Source organism: Dermacentor albipictus, chromosome 1 (genome assembly GCF_038994185.2).
Source record: "Dermacentor albipictus isolate Rhodes 1998 colony chromosome 1, USDA_Dalb.pri_finalv2, whole genome shotgun sequence".
NCBI classification, from domain to species: Eukaryota; Metazoa; Arthropoda; class Arachnida; order Ixodida; family Ixodidae; genus Dermacentor; species Dermacentor albipictus.
Genome location: NC_091821.1, coordinates 296,640,546 through 296,659,288, shown reverse-complemented (window position 1 = coordinate 296,659,288; position 18,743 = coordinate 296,640,546). Strand labels below are relative to the sequence as shown.

The 18,743-nt window shown below is 46.2% G+C and overlaps 2 protein-coding genes across 3 annotated transcripts in view; one reads left to right on the top strand and one right to left on the bottom strand.

The window, feature by feature from the left end:
* Positions 1-18,743, top strand: part of LOC139050420 (uncharacterized) — a 516,820-nt gene that overhangs the window by 329,075 nt on the left and 169,002 nt on the right. The gene's annotated exons all lie outside the window — the stretch shown is intronic.
* Positions 1-18,743, bottom strand: part of LOC139054459 (protease-associated domain-containing protein 1) — a 102,810-nt gene that overhangs the window by 42,424 nt on the left and 41,643 nt on the right. The window contains exon 3 of one of the 2 annotated variants that reach the window (XM_070531454.1): positions 17,698-17,733. The exons of the other annotated variant lie outside the window; for it this stretch is intronic. Within the exon in view, the coding sequence (XP_070387555.1) occupies positions 17,698-17,733 (36 nt within the window). The remainder of the gene's footprint in view (positions 1-17,697; positions 17,734-18,743) is intronic. 2 annotated transcript variants of the gene reach the window in all.

Here is an 18,743-nt window from a genome sequence, read left to right as displayed (position 1 = left end):
TAGCATGGCGTATAGCGTAGTAATGGCTTCTCTGCCATAAACAAGTTTGAAATTAGTCATATGCGTTGTATCTTGCTGCGCCGTATTATACGCAAACGTGGCGTAGGGGAGAACTTCGTCCCATGTCTTGTGCTCGACGTCAACGTACATGGCGAGCATATCGGGAAATGTTTTGTTTAAAGGGCCCCTGATCAGGTCTGGCCATTTTGAGCTGATGAGCGCAGAGCATACATTGCGCGATAACGATCGTGTCTGCAAAATAGTACATCACTACCATGCCGCGGAAAGATCTTAAATTTCAATGAAAACACCGTTTTTTTTTTTTTTCCTCACGGCCGCCGCGATCCGAGCCGCACGGTGACATTGTCGTGCCCCTGCGCCAATATAGTCGAGCCCGCAGTGTGACATCGCTCGTGGTGACATGTGACTTCGAGAATTATTCAAGACATCATCTTTTATCTGTGCAATCTGTTGCTTGAATCGACAAATTGAAGTTTAGAGAAATAATAAAACACAAATGGAATGTCTGCGTGTTTTTTGTTTTACTTCGCACCGAAGCAAGAGATGTACTTCCACTTTGTCTGCTTGTTCCTATTGTCGTGTGCAGGTACCCAAACTATGCCATTTTCTACCGTGATCATGCTCTGCAATACGCTTGTGTCTGTGATCATGTATTCATGTATTCATGTAGCACTGAATTATACTGCTTGTCATGTTTCCATGTGCACAGCGCGCAAAATCGTGCGCTGCGCGAATGAGACACTAGCTTGCGCGCGACGCTGTCGGCGGAAAAGCATAGCACCGAAAAAAAAAAAAAAGCAAGGGGAAAAAACGAAGGCAGGGCCCGTGATGTATGCATCACGCAATCCTTTATGTCCGGTATAGGAGAACGCAGGGAAGGAATTTCACTTGCGGAGGCTAGAGGGGGCAAGTGGAGAGTCTCTCTATGCAGTGGAGCTCGCCTCCTGAAACCATGGGTTCGCGGCACTGAAATATTTATATCTGGGCAGATTTGAAAACTTTTTGCGGCAGAACGCTCCCTAGAGGACACGTAACAACTTCTAGCATATAACCAAAATTTGCTATGGGACCTGGTGAGGGGCCCTTTAAACGTTCCGTCAGGCTGTTCCCCTGTCAGTGGTAGGCAGTTGTTCAGCGATGCCATGTGTAGCTGAAACGCAGAAACTGCTCCATGAGCTCAGCAGTCAACGCTGTTCCCCTGTCGGTAATGAGAACCTTGGGTGCACCATGCCGGAGAACGATGTTCCTCACAAAGAATCTTGCGAGCTCGAGTGCACTTCCTGAGGGTAATGCCTTTCTTTCAGCGTAGTGCGTCAGGTGGTCCGTCGCTACTACTATCCACTTGTTCGCGCAAGTCGACGTCGGGAACGGACCGAGCAGGTCCCTCCTGAATTGTTGAAAGGGCTTCGTCGGTAGGGCAATAGGCTGCAGGAGGCCAGCCGGCCTAGCAGGTGGGGTCTTACGGCGCTGACAGTCACAGCAGTCCTTATATAGTGAGCAACATCGACATTGAGACGTGACAAGTAGTATTTTTCCAGAATTCTTAGTAAACTATGAGCGAATAGTAGATGTCTTGCAGTTGGCTTGTCGTGGGACGCTTCTAAAATCTCATGCTGCAGATTGTCTGGCACGACTAGGAGGTATATCAAACTATTTGGTGTGACGTTCTTCCAAAGTACGCCATTCCTTAGCACAGCGACGAGATGGCACACCTGTATGTCCTGGGTGGTGAATCGGTGTTGCGGGCTAAGAAGTCAATGAAACGGCGCAGGTCGGGATTGGCGCGTTGGTTGTGCGCGAAGTTACTGGCACTTATCAGCCCAAGAAAACCGTTGTCAGCTCTTGACAGGCAGTCAGCGTCAAAATGTTTTCTCCCTGACTTATAGACTACTGTCACGTCAAACTCCAGTAGGCGTAAGCTCCAGCGAGCGAGGTGACCTGACGGGTCCTTCAGGTTGACGAGCCAGTACAAAGCATGGTGGTCAACGACAACCTTGAATGCCTTGCCATACAAAGTAGGGTCGAAATTTTGTGTGTGCCCAGACGACGGCGAGGCACTACTTTTCGGTCGTCGAATAATTGCATTCAGCCTTCGACAGGGACCTGCTGGTGTATGCGATGACTCATTCAAGCCGCCCTTTGTTTGGACCAACACAGCGCCAAGCCCTACGCTACTTGCTACTGTGTGAACCTCAGTGTCGGTATCTCATGAAAATGCCCAAGTATTGGCGGTGACTGCAGATGTCGCTGAAGTTCCCGGACTGAGTCTTCTTGTGGCTGCTGTCATACAAACTTCACGTTAGCTTTTATGAGGCGAGTAAGCAGCTCGGCGATTAACCAGAAATCCCAGACAAAACGTTTTGTTGGATACGGACCCTTTTCCTGACATCACTCACCTTCCCCGACCACACCCAATCGCCGTTGCATTCGAATTATGGTGCACCGGGGTGCGTCTATCACGCTACCGGACCCATCAGACAGGATGGTGACCCCCACCTCATGCGCCGCACGTCGAGCTATTGCCTCCCACCCTGCTTGACTCTTCCCGAAAGTGCAACGGGAGGCTGGCATGGCTCCAGGTAGTTGATCTTGGTCCTGAGCAAAGCTGTTTTGCGGCTCTGGAAGGTCGTTCGAGAACAAACCATCTCCTCCAACTGAACGCTTCCAGGCGGGGAGGCGATGCTGGAGGCAAGTCAACCCTCAGACAATGGAGCCCTTGGAGCATCCCCATTGGCCAAAGGTGACGGCACTTGCACAGGCGCCTACCATTGGAGGAAAATGACACCTGAGCTGGCTCGACGATTGGCCAAAAATGATGCGGCCCCAAGAGACCGAAGGGGTGAAAAGAGAGAGACAGGGGGAAGAGCTTTTTTTTTTTTTTTCGTTCTTGCCACGGGTCGCAGCGTCCAATTTGCTGCCGGACGTCGATGACTTTATGACTGTTCATTAGTTTGTGTTATTACTATAAATAATGTAAATAAACCTTCAGTTCTCAAAATTCTCCTCAACATTGGCCAACTCCCGCACTCAACGGCAAGATCTAATAACTGGTGGCAGCGGTAAGGATGAACCTTCGTCCAAAGAAGTCCTGAGGAACTGGGAACAGCAAAGAAGAAAGAGCCTTCAACCCAGGGAGTCCCGAGAAACCGGGAACAGCAAACTGATGAACCAGATGGCGTGGTGCTGCACCCGTGAGTGAGTGCGTGGTCTTTTCCTTTTGATTCGCCAGACTTCAAATTTTGCGTGTTTATTTTGATGGTTCTAAGAATCGGGAATTTTTGCATATTTTGTTTTTGGACAAATTATTAAGGAAAACAGTACTAAGCACCAGTCGAGGCAGCCGCCATGGATCTTAGAAGGTTGATGAGGTCAGACTTGTTGTTATTGTGCGACGAGTTGGGAGTTGAGGCGGACGAAAAGATGAAAAAGCCAGCTATCCAAAAGGCAATTCAAGATAGCGGCAATTTATTTATTTATTTGTTTATTTATTTCAAAATACTGCAGGCAGCAATGCTGCCCTAGCAGGAGAGGGTACATCAAATGCAATGACAAAGATTTCACACCGGAATCTACATTTGCACAATCAACAACAGACGCTGGCAGACAATTCCACTCTTCAATTGTGAGTGGAAAAAAAGACTTCTGAAACATTTTTGTCCTCGCAAAGTACGGGCGGATAACACTCGAGTGATTAATTCTAGAAGACCTGTGTTGTGAGCGGGAAAGATAAGTTTTGCGTGGGAGACCGATTTTGTTCTGATATATCAAATGAAGCGTTTTTAGTCTCACAATCTCTCGGCAGACACGGAGGGGTTCCAGATTCAGTCGCTGCAACATGTCAGTAACAGATGAAGAAGACCGGTAGTCAGATACAATAAATCGGGCAGCGAGGCGCTGAATTCATTCTACTTGTGCGATATCCTTAACGTAGTATGGGTCCCATACTGCGGAAGCGTACTCAAGGACTGGTCGAACCAAAGTGCTGTATGCCTCGAGTTTAACACTTGACGGCGAGTCTTTTAGTTTCCGGCACAAAAAGCAAAGTTTATTGAACCCTGTTGTACAAACGTTCTTCAAATGTTTGTCCCATTTTAAGTTGCTTGTGATAGTTAGTCCTAGATATTTGACAGACGTTACCGATTGAATAGCTTTATTAGCAATGTAGTACATATGAGACAGTGGCTTTTTCTTTGTGGTTATTGTCATGGCAACTGTTTTATCAAAATTTATTTGCATACCGTTTCGTTCGCACCATTCCGCGAGTGTACAGAGGCTATTGTTCAGTAGTGTTTGGCAAGAGGAGCTATTGACAACACTATACATCACGCAGTCATCAGCGAACAATTTTATTGTAACAGAATTATCGATGTTAGAAGCAATGTCGTTTATATAAATTAAAAACAATAGAGGACCAAGCACTGAACCTTGTGGAACCCCAGACAATACCGGCAGACCAGTAGACCTAACACCCGCACACTCCACAAACTGTGAGCGATTACTCAGATAAGCCTGCAACCACAATATCAATCTCTCAGAAAGCCCGGCATCTCTTAATCTGTCAATGAGTAAAGTGTGTGGCACACGATCAAAAGCTCCAAAAGGCAATTCAAGATAGTGGCAATGATGATGAAAGCATTAAGATTGCTTGGGGAAGTGATACAAGAAACACGGGAGCGTGAGCGTCAAGAACGTAACAGCGAGCGTAAGCAAGAACGGGAAAAGCCCGAAAGAGATGGCAGAGCTACAGGTTGAACTTCAGAAATTGCGTCCAGCAGCGGGCAGTGAAGAGGACAACTATAGCAGATCAAGCGAGGTCGAGCCATGTCGGATGGACCAGTGGATGAAACCGTACGAGGTTGGAGAGGACATTGCCTTATTCTTGGTTCATTTCGAGAGAACTTGTGAAAGGTGTAATTTCGCTCAGGGCACCTGGTCACAGCGGTTGGTTACTTTGTCGCCTTGTGAGGCAGCGAACATAGTCACAAGATTAATGGCGAATGACGCGGAAGGCTACGAGAAAGTAAAGGCAGCACTGTTGAGGAGCTACCCAATTTCCCCGGAAGCATTTAGGCAGCGATCCAGAGAAGCGAGCAAAAAGAGCGACGAGGGCTACTTAGAGTTTGCGTACGGTTTGAAAACAAGCCTTGTTCATTGGCTTAAGGGTGCTGAAGTTTACGAAAGTAGAGACAAAACTATAGACTGTATTTGTCTAGAACAATTCTACCACAGCATTTCACAGTCAGTGAGGTTTTGGGTGCAGGATAGAGATGCCATTGACACGGTAGATAAGGCGGCTCGGCTAGCTGATGAGTACATGATGCGACGAAAACTCGCTAATGACGACGAGCGTTTAAATGGAAGGGATAATACGAGAAGGCATATCCACCACAAAACACAGACACAGGTAAAAGCTACCGAGAGGGCTGAGTCGATGAAAAAAACTCAGGAAGGGAACAATGATAAAGGAGCTAGCAGCCCTCCGGGAACAGGACAAAGAAGGTTGATACTCGAGAGTTTGAGAAGAGGCGACCGGTCCGATGTTATCATCACCAGGGCCTAGGTCACTATGCCTCGGATTGCATTAAAAGAAAGCCGGTAATGCTTTCCTACGTGGGCGGAAGCAACGAAAGCTTGGAGCTTCTCCGTCCATACCTCCAGGAGCTACGGATTAGCAGAAAAACCTGCAAGGTATTAAGGGACAGTGGAGCAACCATGGACATAGTTCACCCCTTCTTTTGTAAATGCCGAGGACTATACAGGGAAGGTAACATGGATCAAGTCAGTGCTAGAGGAACACAGCGTGTGTCTCGCAATATCACGAGTGACAATTTCCGGTGCTTTCGGAGAACTAGAGACAAAGGCAGGCGTTTCGAAGGCGCTGCCAATGGACTACCCGTATCTCTTTTCAAACCATACGGAGTGTTTGTTACGGGAGTGTGGCCAGGAGTTCGGAGAAGGAAGGGTGCACGCATTAACCTGCTCGCGAGCACGCCCAAATCACCGCTCAGCTGACCGAGGACCCCAGCGCAGCGGTGACGGAACACGAGGAAGCGCATTCCCTAGTAGAACCTCGGACATTGGAGGAAAAAGAAAACAATGCGACAGCAGAGGTGCCAATTAAAATGATCCCCGTAGAAAACTCGTGTAGTGAAGAAAGGTCGTCAGTGGAAGTAACAGAAAGAGAGAGCAGCTCTGTACATTCACCTGCCTCTGGAGGCTTTGACAGGCTTCTCCAGGTGGACAGGGAGTCTCTCAGCGCGAAGCAACAGAGGGACCAGACTCTGACACGTTTACACTACAACGCGAAAGAGGACATAGCAAGGCACAACGTTACCATCCACAAAATGGGAGGACTGCTGTATAGACACTACCGAGATCGTAGGGGCCGTATTCTCGATCAGTTAATCGTTCCGGAGAGGTATCGGGCGGATCTCCTGACTTTGTGTCACGGAAATGGCTGGTCGGGCCATCTAGGAATCAACAAAGCGAGGGAGAAGCTCTTGTTAGAATATTACTGGCCAGGATGCTTTAAGGATTTGGAAAATTATGTAAAGTCCTGTGACGCGTGTCAGCGAGTTTGGAAGCTGGGAGATAAACGCAAAGCACCTTTAAAGTTGGTTCACTTAATCACGGAGCCATTCCGTCAGCTGGTGATTGATCAGGGTGCAAGTACCTTTTGATCATGTTCTGTCCCACGACAAAGTTTCCTGAAGCGATTTCTTTGAAGAAACTGAGCTCGACCGAGATAGTCGACACTATGAATCAGTTTTCCTGCAGAGATTCAGGTTGACCAGGGGATGGTACTTACAAGTGCTTTAACCACGACGTTCGTAGAAAGGTATGGTGTACGGCTGATACACAACTCCGGGTACCATCCACAATCAAACATCGTTGAGAAGATGTACTTGGTGCTTAAGAGATTGTTACGTGCATTGTGCCATGAACACAAAGCAGACTGGGAGGACTGTTTGCCCGCAACCCTGTTCGCGTTGAGAACGGTTGCTCTCCTTCCGAGCTGGTGTACGGTTGGAGGATCCGTTACCCCTCAGAATGTTGAATGTTAAGAGAAATGTGGGAAGGAACAGGTTAAAGCCAGACAGTGGTCAGTTACGTTTTAAAATTGCTGGATCGCTTAAGTGTCCCGCAAGCACTGGTGCAAAAAAAACCTAGGCTACGGCGCTGCGACTACGCGCCCCGCATCGGACGCGGTGAGCGTCGAGCAGCGCCGCGTTCGGCGCGGCAACGAAATGTGCGCCTGAGCAAGCGACGGACGCCTGAGTCCTAGAAACAGCTCGTTTCTAAGGCAACACCGCATTCACTAGAGACGCTTTTGTACCGGTTTGAAGCATCGAGCTCGTGGCTGAGTGGTAGCGCCTCCGTCTCACACTCCGGAGACCCTGGTTCGATTCCCACCCAACCCATCTTGCAAGTTGTTTTTTATTCATGAAGTGCCTGCTGGGATTTATCGCTCACGGCCAACGCCGACGACGCCGACGACACCAGATTTTCTGCGACACGAGCTCCTTAACGCTGTCGCGTTAAAAAAAAAAACTTGACGTACAGTGGGACGGACCCGTAAAGGTTACCCAGAAGATATCGGAGACTAACTGCACCTAAAAAATTCCGGGAAGGAGGAATAAAGGAATTATTTACCACTGCAATTTAATGAAACCTTATTGTGGAAGGGAGGAGGTTGTGAACATGGTGGTAAACGCGTCTGAAGAAGTAGCGGTCGAACTTACAGCTTTAGCGACAGGAACAAATGTGGAGCGCTCCGTAAAGGACAACCTGAATCTGTCTGTAAACCGACTGGCTCTCGAGGCCGATCAAGTAAGCGACCTCCGGAAACTCTTTGAGGAATTTCGCCAATGCTTCAGTAGCCGGCTGGGAAGAACGATGCTCATTACTCATGAGATTGAGTTGACATCAGACGAGCCTGTCCGATCCAAATAGTACCGGGTCTCACCTCGTCAGCGAGAAATAATGGAAGTAGAGATCAAACAAATGCTTGAGTTGGGAATCATTGAGCCAGCAGACAGTGATTACACTTCCCCGATGACTCTCATAGAGGCAAGCGGGAAAGAGCCGCGTCCATGTGTGGACTATAGGAAATTGGATGCGATTAGAAGGGACCAACTTTACCCTATACCTAACATAGAAGAACGAGTTGAACAGGTGGGCAGGGCCCAATACATCTGAACAATCGACTTGGTTAGGGGGTACTGGCAGGTGCCCATGTCAGAAAGCTCAAGTCGCTATGCAGCATTCACTTCCCCGCTTGGCACATTTCGACCACTAATGTTAAGTTTCGGGCTTAAGAACGCACCGTTTAGCTTTTCCAAGCTGATGGAATATTGTTTTGAAAGACCTACGAGATTACGCGATCCCCTACTTAGATGATGTGGCCATCTTTTCTAACAGCTGGAACGATCACATGGAGCACTTAAGGAAGGTGCTGGTACGTCTACGAGATGCGGGTCTCACGGTAAAGGCCGAAAAGTGCAACTTCGGGTGTTCGCAAGTTACCTACCTAGGGCATGTTGTAGAACAACGAATGCGGCGGCCCTCCGAACTAAAGATAGGGCCTATCAATAACTTTCCTGAACCGCGAACTAAGATGGATGTCAGAGCCTTTCTGCGGGTCATGGAATATTACCAGCGGTACGTTCCAAATTTCTCGCAGGTAACAAGCCCCCTGACAGACGACAGACACCCTCCGAAAGGGAGAGCCCGAAAAAATTCAATGGAATGAGGCCAAAGAAAGCGCGTTTCGGCACCTGAAAGAGGTTCTGAGCTCAGGATCAGTGCTTCTGACCCCCGATTTTTCAAAGGAATTTATCATGCAGTGCGATGCTAATGACAAGAGGGCTGGGAGTCGTCCTCAGCCAGGTGGTGTGTTGTGTTGTGTTTTATGGCACATAGGCAACTAAGGACATCATGCGCCAAGCTCGAGATATAGAATTTTCAGTGTAATTTTATAAAAATATAAATAATCGTCGGTGGTGTTGTGTGCTTAAATAGTTAGAGTTACCTCATGATGGAGTAAGAAAAGGTAGGAATAATTGGTACTGATAAAAACTTTTAAAGGAGGTCGGGTAACCTCAGCGGCCATCCTTGCCAGAGCAAGGATCTCAAGGCTCCTAACCAATCAAATAAAGTCCTCAGCCTTTTTCTCAGGAATGAGAAATGGCTGTGGTGTATGAGGTGAAGTACTGCGTGATGATTTACATACTTTTAAGAAAACCAGCTTCTGTTAAAAATCTAAAAATGCTAGACATATCCACTATTGCATCATCACTCAAGAGCAGTGCTGGGTGAAAAGGGATGCATTGGTTATAAAACGGGGAAAAGCACTTTTTCCGTAGCTTTTCCAGATTACAACATGAAATTAAAATGTGATTGATTGTAAGTTCATCTCCGCAAGTGCAGATTGGTTTGTCTTCTTTCTTCAGCAAAAAGTTGTGTGTAATGTGTGTGTGACCTATACAGAGACGGCAGATAATGACTTCCTTGAAACACTTCTGGTGCACGCATGACTTCCATTCACCTAGAACTGGTTTGATTAATTGTAGCTTGTTATTCACTTCGCTGTTCCAAGTGGACTGCCATTTTTTCCTTGCATTACTATGCAGTAAGTTCATGCAATCTCTATAGGGCATATTTACATTCTTAATTTGCTTGCCGTAAGCTTGAGCAGCACACAAATCCGCTCTTTCATTGCCTTTTATGCCGACGTGACTTGGTACCCAGCAGAGCCTGATGTTTTGGCCTTGAGCTGTGGCTGCTGTAATGCTGTGTATGAGGTCTCCAAGCAGAGGAGCCATTGCATTTCTAGAATGAAGGCCCTGAGTACACTCAGTGAGTCTGTGTAAATAACACTGTTGGCGAGTCTCTCATTTACTATTTTTTCTATGGCTACACAGATGGCATAACTTTCCGCAATGAAGATGGAAGCACACTGTGGAAGTCTTACTATTTTATTCCAATTCCCCTGTACAGCTGCGCTTCCTACATAAGCATCTGTTTTTGAACCGTCTGTGTAAAAAGCTGCAAAATTACTGTACTTTTCTTCAAGCGTGAGGAATTCTTGTATTATATGTTGTTGCTGAATTTGTTTTTTACGGAAGTGTGTTAGAGTGAAATAACAGATTTCAGGAAAATTGTACCATGGTGGCAGTGGACCTCGCCTTTGGGCAATGTTTGGCAATATGTCCAGCATGTCGAGGTTTTGGCATATCTCTTCAAAACGTAGGAGGAGTGGCCTAATAGCTTGTGGTTTGTTGTTAAACAGTGTTCTTGATGGGCACTTTGTGGCTATGCGGTAACATAGGTGTTTAGGAAGTGAACGGATCTTTAGAATGTACGAGCATGTGAGCATGGCTCTTCTATCTGTAAGTGATGGCTCATTGGTTTCTACATGGAGACTGCTTATGGGTGATGTCCTGTATGCACCAGTGGAGAGACGCAAACCTGTATTATGTACTGGATCTAGCCGTTTCAGGTACGATGGTCTTGCTGACCCATACACTATACATCCATAATCCAGGGTAGAGCGTACTACAGAGCGGTAAATTTGTAAGAGACAAGTCCTATCGGCTCCCCAGTGTTTTCTTGACAGCACTTTGATTATGTTCAGGGACTGAGAAGCTTTCTTTTTCAAAGCATTTATGTGAGGCAGGAAGGTGAGCTTCCTGTCAAATGTTACACCTAGAAATTTATGTTCATTTTTTACGGGTAGATTTATTTCGTTCAGGTGTAGGGTGGGATCTATTTGTATGCCTCGTCTGAGTGAGAAAAGAATGGCCACCGACTTCTGTGGGGAAAAACGGAAACCATTTCTGTCTGCCCATGTTGCTAGTTTGTTTATTGTTAGCTGTATTTGTCGTTCGCATGTTGATATGTTCGAGGATGTGCAAGCTATCTGGAGATCATCTACATAGAGAGAATACATAACGGATCTTGGAATTATTTTCCTGATAGAATTCATTTTTACAATGAAGAGTGTTGTGCTCAAAATACATCCCTGAGGTACTCCATTTGCCTGAATAAAATTCCTTGAAAGGGTTGAGACAAGGCGGACACGAAATGCACGGTTAGACAAGAAGTCCTTCAAGCAGTTCAACATCCTGCCGCGGATGCCTAGTTCAGCCAGGTCCTGAATGATCCCAAACCTCCACGTTGTATCATATGCCCTCTCTAAATCGAAGAAGACAGATAGACAGTGTTGCTTGTGTATAAAAGCTTCACGAACAGTGTTTTCAAGATGGACAAGGTGGTCGGTGGTGGAGCAAGCCTTCTTAAAACCGGATTGATGGACATCTAGGAGCTCCCGGTCTTCTAACACAAATGTTAATCTGATATTCAATAGACTTTCAAAAGACTTTGCTAGACAGCTAGTCAGAGCTATGGGCCCTATAGCTGCTAGGAAGGGTGAATGGTTTTCCGGGTTTTAATAAAGGAACAATAATGGCCATCTTCCCGGCTTCGGGAAGTTTCCCCGATACCCAAACTTTGTTAAAAAAATTTAAAAGTGCTTCCACAGCCAGTTCAGAGAGATGAGCTAGCATATGATAATGAATTTCGTCTGGGCCAGGTGAAGTTTGCTTACCAGCGGACAGCACTCTATTTCCTGAACTGTAAGTTATTATAGGGTTCATTTGTACCGCCACTTGTCGGCAGTCTTTGTCTTTCAGCTGTGTTTTTGTATTTCAGGAATGATTCTGAATAGTGAGATAAACTGGAGACCGCAGAAAAATATTCACCCAGAATATCTGCCTGTTCTTCTATACTTGTCTGTGTACCAGGGTCAGAGAGAAATGGAACCGTGAATGGGGAGTAGCTGCCATTGATCTTTTTTACCATCTCCCACATTTGTTTTGACGTAATTGTGCTATTTATTGAGGACACGTAACCTTGCCATGAAGTTTTTTCTGCATTACGGCGGATATACCAGGCTTTTGCTCTGAAATTTTTGAACTTGATGAAATTTTCCTGCGTTGGGTACCTACGAAAAATTCCCCAGGCTTTGTTTTGTCTCCTTTTTGCGTCTCGGCATTTTCCTGTGTACCAAATTTTGCGATTCTCTTTTACTACTCCTGAAGACTGAGAAATTGCCAGGCGTGCAGCGGTTAAAATACAGTTGGTGATAGCTTGATTCAGTTCGTCTATGCTTAAATCATCTGAAACTATTTTATCTAAGCTGGCCCTTTCTTTAAAAAGTGCCCAGTCGGCTAAATGTAACTTCCACCGTCGTGGTTTTGTTGGGATGACTTGTGGTGGAGAGGTTAGGCTGATTAATACAGGCAGGTGATCGCTGCCGTATGGGTTGTCGATGACATCCCATTTAAAATCGCTAAAAACAGAGGGTGAACTAAAAGACAAATCTATGTAACTCATTTTTCCCGTGCTCAGAGAGCAGTATGTACTTTTGCCGGTGTTTAGGAGGCAAACATTATTACTTAAAATAAAATCTTCTAAAATACGGCCTCTCGCGTCAGTGTGTGCACTTCCCCAAAAACTGGAGTGGGCGTTGAAATCACCAACAAGCAGGTACGGCTCTGGTAGTTGTTCTAAAAGGGTTTCTAAATCATTAAGTGTTACTGTTAGGTGTGGCTAAAGATATATACTGCATATTGTGATCGTCTTAAAATGGATGACAGTGACAGCAACAGCTTCGTATTTGGTTTTAAGTTTGATTTCTTGGGTTGCAATACCAGTCTTAATTACAGTAGCAACACCTCCAGACAGTCTACTTGCGTGTTCTCGGTCAGACCGAAAGACATTGTACTTGTTTAAAATGTTTTTTTGTTTAGGACCTAGGTTGGTCTCCTGTAAGCATAAAGCCACTGGGGACAGTGTGTTTAACAGTTCTTTTATGTCACTGTAGTTATTTATTAGTCCTCGGCAGTTCCACTGTATAAGGAACGACATGTTTGATGAGTGTAGTTAAAATTAGGATGCTGGTTTTCGGGGTGCCAATACTGGGGTTTTTTCTTTTTTTTTCCGCTCCAGGGAGCTGTGCTTCTGCTGCAGCAGAGGCGGGTTTTGTGTTATGTCCATTGCCTCACTAGAGGCTCTGGACTTCCGCGGTGAACCCGCGGGTGTACGGTTAGTGGGCTTCTCTCGACTGGGGGAAGCCTTGCGGGCGGCCGACTGAGAGGCCGGCGCGCCTTTGTTCAGAGGTGGCAGAGCAGCCTTCGCTGCGTCTGCCGGGGGCGGGAGTGGCCCTGCCTCAGGCTTTGCCTGGGTGGTGGCCTGGTGCGCCGCCCCTGCGCACCACATCAGCGAAATTTGTTTTTGCTTTGAATTGAAATGTTGAGGAGTGTCATTTTCGTGCCTCTTGATAAGTTATGTTTTCCTTGGCCTTTATCGTTTTTTTTTCTCTTTCTCTTTCTTCCAGGTCGGACATGATCTCGAGTACGCGGGGTGATCCCCTTCACAGTTCGCGCACAGTGGTGCAGCGGTACAGTCCGCGGATTCATAAGCATTTGATGAACATTTGACACATGTTTGGCGGCCACGACAGCTCTGAGAGCCATGGCCGAATCTTTGACATTTGAAACATCGCCTCGGGTTTGGAATGTATGGTCTTACAGTTATTCTAAGATAGCCTACTTCTATGGATTCGGAGAGATGGCTGGAGGCAAAGGTCAGGATTATGTGTTTTGTAGGTATTTCCTTGTTGTCTTTTCGGATTTTGATACGATGGACTTCGGTGACATTCTGGTCTTTTAGACCATCCAACATCTCTTCTTCAGAAAGGTTCAGGAAATCGTGCTCAGATATTACTCCTTAGACTGTGTTTAGTGAGCGGTGAGTAGTTACGGTTACCCGGACGTCTCCAAAGGACACTAAGGTTGGTAGTTTCGAGTATTGTGCTTTGTCTCGGATTTGGAGGAGTAGGTCGCCACTGGCTAGCTTCGTCACCTTGTAGCCAAGGCCCAGAGTGTGAGTCAGAGATTTTGATACTATGAATGGGGACATTTTTCGAGCTGGTTGATCTGGATCTTCACTATGTATAACATGATACCTGGGAAAATGTTTGTTTGTTTTTTAGAAGCATTGGGAAGTTATGTCCTCGGTCCGTACTCTTTTTGGAGTGCGATCATTTTCTGGGAGAGGTGGAGCCATAAAGTGCGTTTAAAGTTCGGTCATGGTGCCAGCCGCCCACCATGGAGCCCAACGAGGGGACGGGACAGGAACTCGCAAGCAAGTCCTGCCCACGCCAGCTGTACACCTCAACTATAACCTAATACGACATAACCAAGGTAGGTTAGTCACACAAGGTTAACCCTTGCCACCTACGAAAAATTGAAGTGAACAGAAGATACAAGAAGACAGGACAGGTATGAAAGAAGAGGGTAAAGAAAAAGCGTTTAGAGGGAGAAGACAGGAAAAGGTGACTGCCGATTTCCCCCGGGTGGGTCAGTCTGGGGGTGCCGTCTACGTGAAGCTGAGGCCAAAGGGGTGTGTTGCCGCCACCGAGGGGCCATAAAGGTCCAAACACCCGGCATTGGCTCGACCCCCAGGATCCCCTTTTCCCCGGACACGGCTAAGCCGCGCACGGCTACACGCGGGAGAGTCCAACCCTCGTGTGCTCGGGTACGTGGTGTCACAACACACCAAACGCCTGCTGACGCAGACGCCCCTGCGGGGGTCAGCCAGGTGGGCAAAGACGCGGAGGTGCATACGGTACTCTATGCTAGCCGAAAATTGACGTGCAGAGAGGAGGCGTACAGTGCTTCCAAAAATGGCTGTGGCTTAGCTAAGGTTAAGCCCAGGATGCGAAGCATACTAGCCTTTATTTTAGTTGTTGAACCACTGTTTAGCCTGGTGAACTGCAGTTGCTTGGCTATATTTGGTTCGGCTAGACGAAGAAACAACTCATGCGTTACTCTGCTTCGCCTTCAAGAGTGGAACGCGACAGCGTTCCCGTCGACCCGCCAAGGGGTGTAAGACAATGGGCTACGGCGCAGCGACTACGCACCCCGCATTGGACGCGGTGAGCGTCGAGCAACACAGCGTTCCGCGCGGCAACGAAATGTGCGCCTGAGCAAGCGACGCACGCCTGAGCCTTAGAAACAGCTCGTTTCTAAGGCAACACCGCATTCACTAGAGGCGCCTTTGTACCGCTTTGAAGCATCGTACTCGTGGCTCAGTGGTAGCGTCTCCGTCTCACACTCCGGAGACCCTGGTTCGATTGCCACCCAGCCCATCTTGCAAGAGTTGAGCCAAAGCCACCTAGAAAATCAGTCTCTGTAGCACACCGCAACCTTCGCTTCTCATTCCAACGAGCAGCTCTGTCTCCAGGAGGCATCTCACCTCGTGAGTGTCTAGCAGAGGCAAGCGCAGCTGCTTATATACCGCCGCGACGCCGCGAGCAACAGCGCGAGTTGGAGCCCCGTTTCTCCTCTGTCCTGACGTCACGGTGTCACGTGGTATTGAAGGCGACACCACCGCGCCTGAGGAGCTGGGTTGAGCTCTCGTAATATGCTTCGCATAAAAAGAATGCGCCTGCTTAGCTTGGGTGGTCCAGAAATTATCTTGTTATCTGTACGGAGAGAAATTCACTTTCGAGACCGACCACTGTCCTCTGACCTGGCTCAGACACATGTCCCCTAAGAACAGACACTTGCTCAGATGGAGTCAAATTCTCCAGGAATATAACTTCACCGTCCGTTACAAAAGGAGCAAGTTAAATGGGAACGCGGATGGTTTGAGCAGGTTGTTTCGGTCAACTGACTTATTACCATCCTTCCTTCGACTAACGAAGTAGGAAGTGTTATTATGGGCTGGAAGTCATACTTGTAGCTTCAAAACTTTGGTTGTGTATAGTTATAAAAGTTGTTTTCTTTAATTGTTTAACTTTCTACCGTTTCTTTTGCAACGACAATATCACTCTGGCCTTGTCGGCATTCGGGGAGGTATGGAAAGCTGTTTAGAAAGGAGGTTGGAACTGCTTTATCAAAATTGGGAAAAGAAAAAAAAAAAAAACAAGGTTGATTTTGACAAAGTAATAGCCTGGCGAGTCAGGGGTGAAGAGCCTGCGCTTGCACGTGGTGCAGGGCTAAGTTGTTCCGTTTGTTTTACGCACAATCTCCCCGGCCCGGGATCCAGAAATTTGTCACACGAGGCTCGTCACCAGTACACTACATGTTCTATCAGCGTTCCTCATTCAATTCAGTTCAGTTTTATTTCCTTAAAGACCCCTTTGCTAGGGGTATTACATAAGGGGTGGGTACAGTTGATAATGCAACATAAACACAGGTATACAGGAAAGTTGTATGAGAAAGCTACATTTTCACAAGTGCATAAAAACAGAAAGAACAAGGCGTGAAAAAAGCAGGTTATTTTACAACCAACAAAGACATTTTCGAAAAACGATGTCGGGCAAGTGATTTCAGCGACGTGGTGGGGAAGGGCATTCCAGTCTGATGCTGTGCAGGGGAAAAAAAAGACAAAGAAAAAGTTGTTGTATGGGAGCATGGCCGTAAGGCTTGTAATGGGTGCCCAGTTCGTAGCGATATGCATGTGGGTGGTGTGATATAACGCTCGTGAATTAGGGAACGGTAAAAGAACTTATGAAAGAGGCAAAGGCTGGCTGTGGCGCGGTGAAGTGCAAGAGGCTGTAGATCAGATTTTGCTCTTAAGGATGATGCGCTTACGTCATATGACTAGGATGAATCGATGTATCTGACGATGCGGTTTTCAAAGGACTCGAGCGCGTTAACAAAATAGACTTGATATGGATTGCTGATGGGTGATGATATTCAACTTTCAGTCTGATAAGGGATCTGAAAGCTAGGAGTTTTACATTCTATTGGGCGTCACGCAAGTGTCATCTCATGAAGCCAAAAGTTCCGTTAGCTAATGAAAGTATGTTGGAAATATGCTTACCCCAAATGAGATCAGGAGAAAGTGTAACACCTAAGTACTTAAATGATTCTACTGATTTTATGGGAACATTTACTATTGTATAAGAGGACAGGAAAGGGTTACGGCTGCAGGTAAAAGATATATGTTTACATTTGTTGGGATTAAGAGCCATCAGCCAATGTTCACTTCAAGACTGCAGGTTGTTAAGACTTAGTTGTAAGGTGTTTTCGTCAGTAGCATTAGAAACTGGATGGTGAATCATGCAGTCATCTGTGAAAATTCGTATGTTGCAAGATACATGTTGGGGTAAATCATTGATATAAATTAATAAGAGAAGAGGACCGAGAACTGATCCCCGAGGGACACCAGAAGTTACAGACAGGAGTGGATGATTTGTCATTTACAGAAACGAATTGGTAGTGATCAGTAAGGAATGCTTCGAGCCCATTTGAGTACATCACTATGTAAGTTCAAAGAAGAAAGCTTTAGTAGTAAGTGGCGGTGAGAAACTTTGTCAAAGGCCTTTTCATAGCCCAGAAACATAGCGTCAGTTTGTTGGTTAGAGTCAGGGTTTACATGCAAGTCGTGCAGAAACAAAGCTAGCTGCGTTTCAGTAGAGAAACCCTTACGGAACCCATGCTGTGCCGAATGAAAAAATTAATTCGTGTCCAAATGATTCATGATGAGGGAGTAGATGACGTGTTCCATGACTCTGCATGGAAGGCTAGTTAGAGAGATGGGTCGATAATTTAGCAGTGTGTTCTCATTATCAGACTTGTAGATGGGAACGACCTTACCCACCTTCCAGTCGTGAGGCATGGAACCTGTAGAAAGTGACTGCAAGAACATAAGACACAAAAATGATGAAGAAATATACTTTGCATTTTTTAGCACTTTAGAGTTGATACCATCTATACCTACTGAGGATGAAAGTTTAAGGTTTTCAATTATGCGCAAAACACCATCAGGATAAAACACCACGCTCAGAATGCTAGAAGCTATGTTGCAGGGCACATTAGACAATGAAACGTTATTATCATTAGAAAATACTGATGGAAATGCGTTGTTAAATATGAGTGCGCACTCAGTTTCAGGCATGATTTCCCCCATATCATTAACAAGAGTTATAGTGCATGTGTTGCCTGGGTTGATAACTTTCCAAAATTTCTTGGGGTTGTCAACATTTTAGGTAAGTCGTTATTGAAAAAGGACCATTTGGCATTGCAGACAGCACGTAAGTACTCTCTCTCAGCAGCATAATATTTATCCCATGAAGTTGGGCTTGGTTTCTGCTTGGCATTACGAAAAAGCCTTCTTTTCTTATTTTCCAACCTCTTTAAATTGTTATTGAACCAGGGGTTCTGATGAGTCGCATAGAATGTTTGTTTCGGAATACACTTGTTTGCAGTTCATTCATTTTATTTTTAAGCAGTTCCCAGTTGTCCTAAACAGATCGTTCATTGAATGAGGTTTCAAAGATTGGAAAAAAAAAGCCCACAATTCTTCATTTATAGCTTCGAAGTTAGCTTTTTCATATAGGTTGGTAGTTTTGCTGGAAAGAACACGCAGTGCTGGGGCAAAGTCAAATGTGGCATGAATTACACTGTGGTCGCTGATAGGACGAAGGTAGGCAACCGATGATAATGTCTTTGGATGGTCAGTAAGTATAAGGTCCAAAACGTTTGCGCAGTCGCGCGTTATGCATGTCGGCTCTCAGATAAGCTGCAATAAGTTAAAATTCAAACATATGTCGCCAAAGTCCTTCGCCTCTGTGTTGTTTATTGCGGAAGTCAGGTTATTCCAATCAATAATGGGGAAGTTGAAGTCACCGAACAGAAGTATATGAG